This window comes from Cystoisospora suis (genome assembly GCF_002600585.1).
Source record: "Cystoisospora suis strain Wien I chromosome Unknown contig_5241, whole genome shotgun sequence".
Taxonomy (NCBI): Eukaryota; Apicomplexa; class Conoidasida; order Eucoccidiorida; family Sarcocystidae; genus Cystoisospora; species Cystoisospora suis.
The window spans coordinates 1-6,558 of record NW_027158032.1 but is presented as its reverse complement, the minus strand read 5'-3'; the positions used below and the strand labels follow the sequence as shown (position 1 = coordinate 6,558).

Below are 6,558 nucleotides of genomic sequence, written 5' to 3'. Positions count from 1 at the left end.
TGAGGGAAGCTGGAGGCGCGCATAGACCTCGGCGTTAGGAGGCAACTCCCGGCCCCACACATCGCAGACCTCAATTCTCTGCCGGTTCCTCAGAATCGCGCCAAAAGCTCCCCTCTCGGCTGCAATCTGAACAAAATCCAAGAAGAAAACGAACACGCCACTTCGCGACTAAGTCCTTTACCTTGTTCGACCAGTCATCGTACTCAATCCAGCTACCAGCCAGCTACCCCACAGACACACCCCCCTTGGAATAGTTACGATCGAAGCCCCCCCAGACAGAGAGTGCCTTGCCTCGATAGGTGGCACCCCAACCGGAGCACGGGAAGGTGTGAGCAGTGAGTCCTCCGTTGTTGAGCGCTCGATCACGCGTGAATGACGAGAGCACCTACGTGTGATGGGAAACATGCATGGAACACTCTCAACAGTGCAAGTGCGCACCTGCACAGCATCAAGGAGAAAAACCAAACTTTCCAGCGACGATTCACTCGTCCCCGCAAAGCTCTTGATGCTGAAGATCGCTTCAGTCAAGCCTCCCGTTGCAACTCTCACTAAGTGTTCAGAAATCTGCGGAACCGAAAGGGCGCGGCGGGTGGCCTCGGCTGATGGCTCATTGTTCGAGCGTTCGAGAAGGAGGTGGCCTCTCTCGACCAGAAAACTGAATCTGAGAACAGATGTATGCGACGGAAGAACTCTTTTCTGAGAACACGCGGCTCCGGCTCCAGTAGTTTGCACTGACGCGGAACCGGTGAACGAAGGGGGACCACTGCATTACGACAGTCCAATGTGAATGTTTGCTGCAGGTCCTCCAGAGTTACACAGTGCTCTTCACCTGTGTGGTAGAAATGACGCCTTAACGTCTTCGTCCCTCCCAGTGTCCCTTCTATTGTGGCAGACGGGGAAAGGAGATTATCAAACAAGGGACCTCTGCCACTCCTCCCTGCAGCACTTCTACCGCCATGCAAACCAAAAAGAACACAGAATATTCATCCGTTGTCAAGAACACTGTGAATGGGGAGCAGATGGATCGGAGTCGGAAAGGGGAGCCCACGGGAGAGCAAAGCACTTATCATTGATCTCTCGTACCGCATGGGGAGACAGGAGGAGAACAGAGACGGGCTTCTCGATGGGCGTTCAAAAAATGAACGAGGAAGGCTGTTCTAGTTCTTCTCTTCTGTCTTAGCGCGTTACGGGTGGTATGCGTAGCTAAATCCACAGCCGGAAGCCACTAGCTGCGCATATTCGGAGCGGCTCCCTACTCACTCAAAAAATGCTTGCAGGAGGAGACCCCGGGCCATCTCATTGTCTGCGCTTATTCGAATCTTCACTTCCCACCCCTCCTTTTTCTTTCGCGCTCGTTGCTTTTCTTTCCCAGAAACGAAAATCTCGGAGGCTGCGCCTTCGAGCACGTTCAGACCGTGTCGCACGACTGCCCAGAGCGCTTTCTCGTTCAGCTCCTTCTTCACAGCTTTGTTTCCCTCCCACGTCTCCACCAGGGCGCGCTTCGCTCCGCGAGCTAGTGCCAGTAAGGCAGCTGCGCGTCCGGTCTGGTAAACCGGATCGTCGCTCAGTGCGTGCTCCCCTGCGAACATAAGCAAACCGGACATACTCGCGGCTGTTTGAAAATAAGCCCGGCACTATGTGTACAGATCCGCTTGAATGCTCATAAGAAATGAAACAACTGCACCAAAATCTGAAAAACACCTGGTTGGCGTCCTTACTCTCGGTTTGGAAAGAATTGTCCTTTGTCTTTGCTTCAGTGCACTGCTCCACTAGTTTGAGAAGATCTGCAACGACAGCACCATAGTTTAGCTTATCACCTTCCTTCTGCTCATCTCTCTCCGCTTGAACTGGTTTTGTGAGTCTCTTGTTTCGAGAAGCTTTTTCATCTGCAGCTCTGCCGCCCGGACTAGCTTCTTGGAACGCGAGAAGCGCAAATGCCCTGCCAAACAGCTCCTCATCTGCGGTTGCCGAGGAAAGACGAAGAGAATGCCCGGCCGACACAGCGGACAGGGCCACGCCCTGAAAAAAAGTAACGGAAATACACGGGAAGCCACACTTTTTGGACCGATCCGAGAGTGAAGTCGGACTGGCGTCCTCCTCACGCGAAGCGAGTGGGGCGAGTAGAGGCGACGTCTGCGACACTCCTTCAGAATCACGAATGCCTCACTGACCTCGTATTAGTGCTTTTCGAGCCCCACTGTATAGCATTACACGATGAACGCGCATGTGCGCGTACACGTGTGCGACGGAGTCGAATACTCGGGACAACGGAGGACCTCCAATCTTGTGTCGCAGTACGAGCCTTTCCTAGACAACGGTGCAAAAGAGTATGATCGCAGGCCCCCTGCTGGAAGTCTGGAGTCACGCAGACACTGGTTTCAAAACGTGTCCGGTAAACGCGGTGGATACGCTTGGTCCACACGCTTCGCGCCTGGGAAGAGCGCTCTCGGTCTTCGAGCTGTGCTGCCTATGGGACATTGAAGTGGGGGAGACTTCAGACACTACAGCCCTGTGAGCGCGAGCGGACCGCGTGCTCTCTTCAGTTTGCCGTGCGACGCCCTTTTGTTATCGGGAGATCCGCAGATAGGTCCTTTTACACCAAGTGTACAGCTGAAAAAATCGTCTTTGTGCGCGAATGTGCACACCACGTACTCCTCCCCGATTACGCGGTCCTGCAGCGGCGAGAACCAGATACCTAGACACGAAGAGAAAGAAAATCTCCTCACTTTTCCTCAGAGAAAGGATTCGATACCTCTGAGAGCAGACTTCTGTAATTTCTCTATCAGAAAGGGGACGAAAGCGCACCAAAGCGCAGGACTGTCAGCGACCAAGCAACTGGACTGCTCTCACCGGCAAAATAGAACGGTAGCTGTACACTATAAGCCATGCAGGTCTGCCCTGAGGTGCTACTGGGAGAGAACGACGCGTCCGGACTAATAGATCAAGCTCTGCCGACATGGAATCATGGTTCACTGGATGGAAGGAAGACTGCGAACAATTTCCAAGGGCCGAACAAGAATTGCCGGGTTCTCCGACATGTGTCGAGATGGAGACGGTCCCTGGCGAGGGAGATACAAGCAGTAACACCGGACTTGACCGCCTAGCTGCTTTCTTTCATGCCGTCAAACCGACGAAATTTTGGCCAGGCGGAAGCACAGGGGATCGGCGTTGAACCAGAGAAAAGAGCAAAAACACGGGATGACACGGTTGCCAGGCTTACTCTGGGAACCTTGAAATGGCATCCCAGCAGCCTCCTTGCCCTGAGTAAAAGATATACTCGTAGACTAGACGCTTCAATGTCTCCACTAGCCTCCTTAGGAGAGCTGACCAGACGCTCCTGAACTGCTCGACATAGCGAGGCTGTCAATAGAGAAGCTTCCTCCCGGGAAGAACACGAGCCAGAAGTACAAAACGAGGGGGAAAAAAAGCGAAGAGAGACAAATGCCGAAAGCTCGGGTACTGAAACTGAGGCCTGAACGTAAGAGAGAGACATCTTACAAGGTCGAGTGGAGTTCTGTCTCGTAACAACCGCGAGCACGGCCAGTCGCCCTAGAGCTTCAAAGAGCCTGGGTTTCCAAAGGGGAAACAGAAGCCAACTACGGAAGAAAATCTGACCGCTCAGAAGCTACCGGAGTCCGCCTGCCTCAGAAAACCGCCCTCTGTTACACCAAAACACTGAAGACGATGACTGCTCATGACATAAACTTGTGGATCAAGACGGACCCGGGCAGCTCGAGAGAGATGCACGGGCGCCTGACAACGAAACGCAGCTCCACATGAAGCTTCTCACCTGAAAACTTTGAGTCAGCTTCTGTATATGAGCCAGGTCATCGGCTCGCAAGAACTCCTCAACTCGGAGCCCTTCGTCTTTTCCTTCCCTAAGAGACCCCGACGTCTGAGGAGAGGGAAGCTGTTTCGCAGCTGTGACAGCAAGAAACAAGAATGCGAAAGAGGCTGGTGACAAGTCGCGTCTTTGAGCAGGACAACCAGGAATGTGCCTGGGTAAAAGAAGGCTCACAAGGGCGGTCGGTAACAAGCAGATCACAAGAAACATCTTGATTCTTTGAGCCGCCATGGTGGCGATACAGGTCGGGACACGGAAAATCCGGGGCCCCACCAGGCAACGTTTCACGTGTGTGGACACCACGGAGTGGAGCCGGAAGTGAACTCGAAGCGGCCACAGTAAGTATGTAAGAAAGACAGAGGGTCCGCAACAAATCCGAAGGAGACTGTATGCTCGGGGTTCGCCCCTACACGTGATACGTGAACGAAGAGGCTGACGACTAAGGCCGAGAGGCCCCCCGGCGACGAAGAGCTGAGCAGCGCACCTGTGTACGCTACGCAGACAGACTCGGCAGAAAGGAGGGGCGACTGGAAACGACACAGGCGTGCGCCCACGCCAGGAGACACGCCGAGAAAGAAAGAAAGAAAGACACACGACTCGGAAGTGCCGCGACCATGGCGGAGCAAACAAAGTGCAAAGCACGGCGAAAAAAGACAGCGCGACTAGAGCACGCTGGTAGAGTGGGGAGAGTAAAACGTGGACAGACACGAGCCGGCTCCCTCTAAAGAGCTTTCCATTGAAACGATGAACCGGAGACGGACGCGGGTTTCTCGACCACTACGGTTTCTCGACCACTACGGTTTGAGCCATAAGAAGTCAACGTTTACTGCCGGAAAGGTTTCCGTCCGCTAAGAAGAGGGCACTCCCCTTCTTTGCACAGTCCTGCAGGATTTCGTGCGCTGTGAAGTTTCAGACGGCAAGTTTCAGTTTGCTCCAGAGGCCAACCTATGCAAACATATTCTCGGGTTTGAAGGGAGAATCAGCAGTTGGATCGGGGCGAGGTTGGGAGAAAACCTTGCGCCTGCGCCAGCAATCCAACAAAGACATTTCACTCACAACGCCTGCCTCGCCTTGAGTGAGTCCCCGAGCCGTAGTAGAGAAATCAACGGGCACGCAACCCCTGGCAGGCTTCGATCGCATTTTTGGTGGGCGACGACAAAGTCAGTCGCGCATTAGGGGGTCATGGTCTTCTCTCACAACGGGTGCATGCAGCGGACCGGACAAAGGACGCCGCGGGCTCACTGGCGCAAAGGATGCGCCAACAGCGAACAAAGCAACAAACAAGTGGGCGTTACGGGACCGTACAGATGATGGCAATGACAGATCGCGCTGAATGGAGCGGACAATAACGTTCTCAGAGGGACTTTCATTGTTCGCCACCAGATGTGGCGGGAGTGCCCGACACACAGTTGCATTCTTTTCTTTTTTAGCCAACGTCTTGAATGCTGAAACACAAACTCATTCTTGTGTCGTTTTAGTGCACTAAGCTTTCCTGCTATTCTTCTTCGTGGTGGCTCGCGTCTTGTCGGGCTCGCCCGAGTAAGCCAAAATGAACCCGACCGAGGGAACAGTCCTCTTAGAACGGCCGAAAACGTGTTGTCCGTAGTGCCCAGGTAACAGCACCGCACTCATGCCTTCGGGAGGCGGTTTCTCGCGTGGGCATTCAACTTCACACATTCACCAGGAAAACTCTTCAGCGGCTTACTGGTGAAAGGACCGGCCACACCGGACTGACCCTGAACTAACAGTCAGGCAACGGAGATGACGGCTTCCCTGGGCAGACAAGGCCGAGGCAGAACTGGAGTCTGTACAGTTGCAGCACTGAGTGAAGTCCTTGAAAGAGTGTATTATAGTCCAACTGAAGAGTTAAGTCAAGGCATAGTCAGATCGCCACCTAGTACTCGGGCTCGCAGCGTTCTTCTTCGCATGTGCAAGATCGTTAGAAAAGGCACATGACAGCTGCACTGCCGCACGCTGGAAACTTGCTTCGCCGCCGCAATCCTTCGACCGGAGACCTCATGTCCACTAGGGCTCGATGGACTCTGTTCGGGGGGTCGTGTTGTGAGGCTGTTTCCGGAAGCAGGAAGTGAGGGAGGGGGGCGGGGCGCGTGGAACTTCATCTTGCTGATGGTCGTCCCTCGGAGGGAGCAGCAGCAGCGTGAATGGCCTGCCTCTTGGACGCTGCTTTACTTGGTGCGCCAGGTGGGCGTGGCCGTTGCAGGAGCCGGCAAAGGCAACGGGAATGGAAAAGTGAACAAATACAGAAGCGCCCAGACGCAGTTGGGAGAACAGCCGTTGCTTCACGTGCTGTTGCCCCCCCGGTGTGAGGTAATGTTACGGCTTGTGTGTCCTTCGGCGACTAGCTAGATACAGGCGTCCCTTTGAGTTGTAACTCCGTCCCCACTTAGTCCTCAGTTTCAGGTGATCGCGGGCCTCAATCCAATGCGGCCTACAAAAAGCTCCGAGAGCGAGTTGAGCAGAACGCTTGGGTGGAGGGACAGTGGAAGACGTCAGCTGGAGAGATGAGGAGCCGTCGGCTTTCACTGCCGCCTCGAAAAGCGTTAAAAGGGCGACAGCCAGCCGAGCGTATGCACGTATCCGAGTGCAGACAGCAGCAGCACTTTGTTCGGCAGGACGTGTGCTGTAGACACGACGGCGGCCAGAACTAGCTTCACCACAAGGGGTTGTCCGCGCACCGGTCACTTGCGAGATTA

The 6,558-nt window shown here is 54.4% G+C and overlaps 2 protein-coding genes across 2 annotated transcripts; both read right to left on the bottom strand.

Annotated features, from left to right (window-relative positions):
* CSUI_009018 (uncharacterized protein) lies at positions 1-5,010 on the bottom strand. The gene is made up of 7 exons (XM_068069137.1): positions 4,329-5,010; positions 3,791-3,921; positions 3,221-3,472; positions 1,719-2,019; positions 1,261-1,579; positions 390-661; positions 1-126 (listed from the first exon to the last, which is right to left on the bottom strand). The coding sequence occupies exons 5-7, from the start codon at positions 1,293-1,295 to the stop codon at positions 71-73; spliced, it is 363 nt and encodes a 120-aa protein (XP_067918886.1). The 5' UTR covers positions 1,296-1,579; positions 1,719-2,019; positions 3,221-3,472; positions 3,791-3,921; positions 4,329-5,010; the 3' UTR covers positions 1-70.
* On the bottom strand, positions 2,181-2,551 carry CSUI_009019 (uncharacterized protein; the record flags this gene model as incomplete). The annotated part of the gene is made up of 1 exon (XM_068069138.1): positions 2,181-2,551. A coding segment is annotated over one exon (189 nt), but the record flags the coding sequence as incomplete, so codon positions are not given.
* Positions 5,011-6,558: the final 1,548 nt, after the last annotated feature.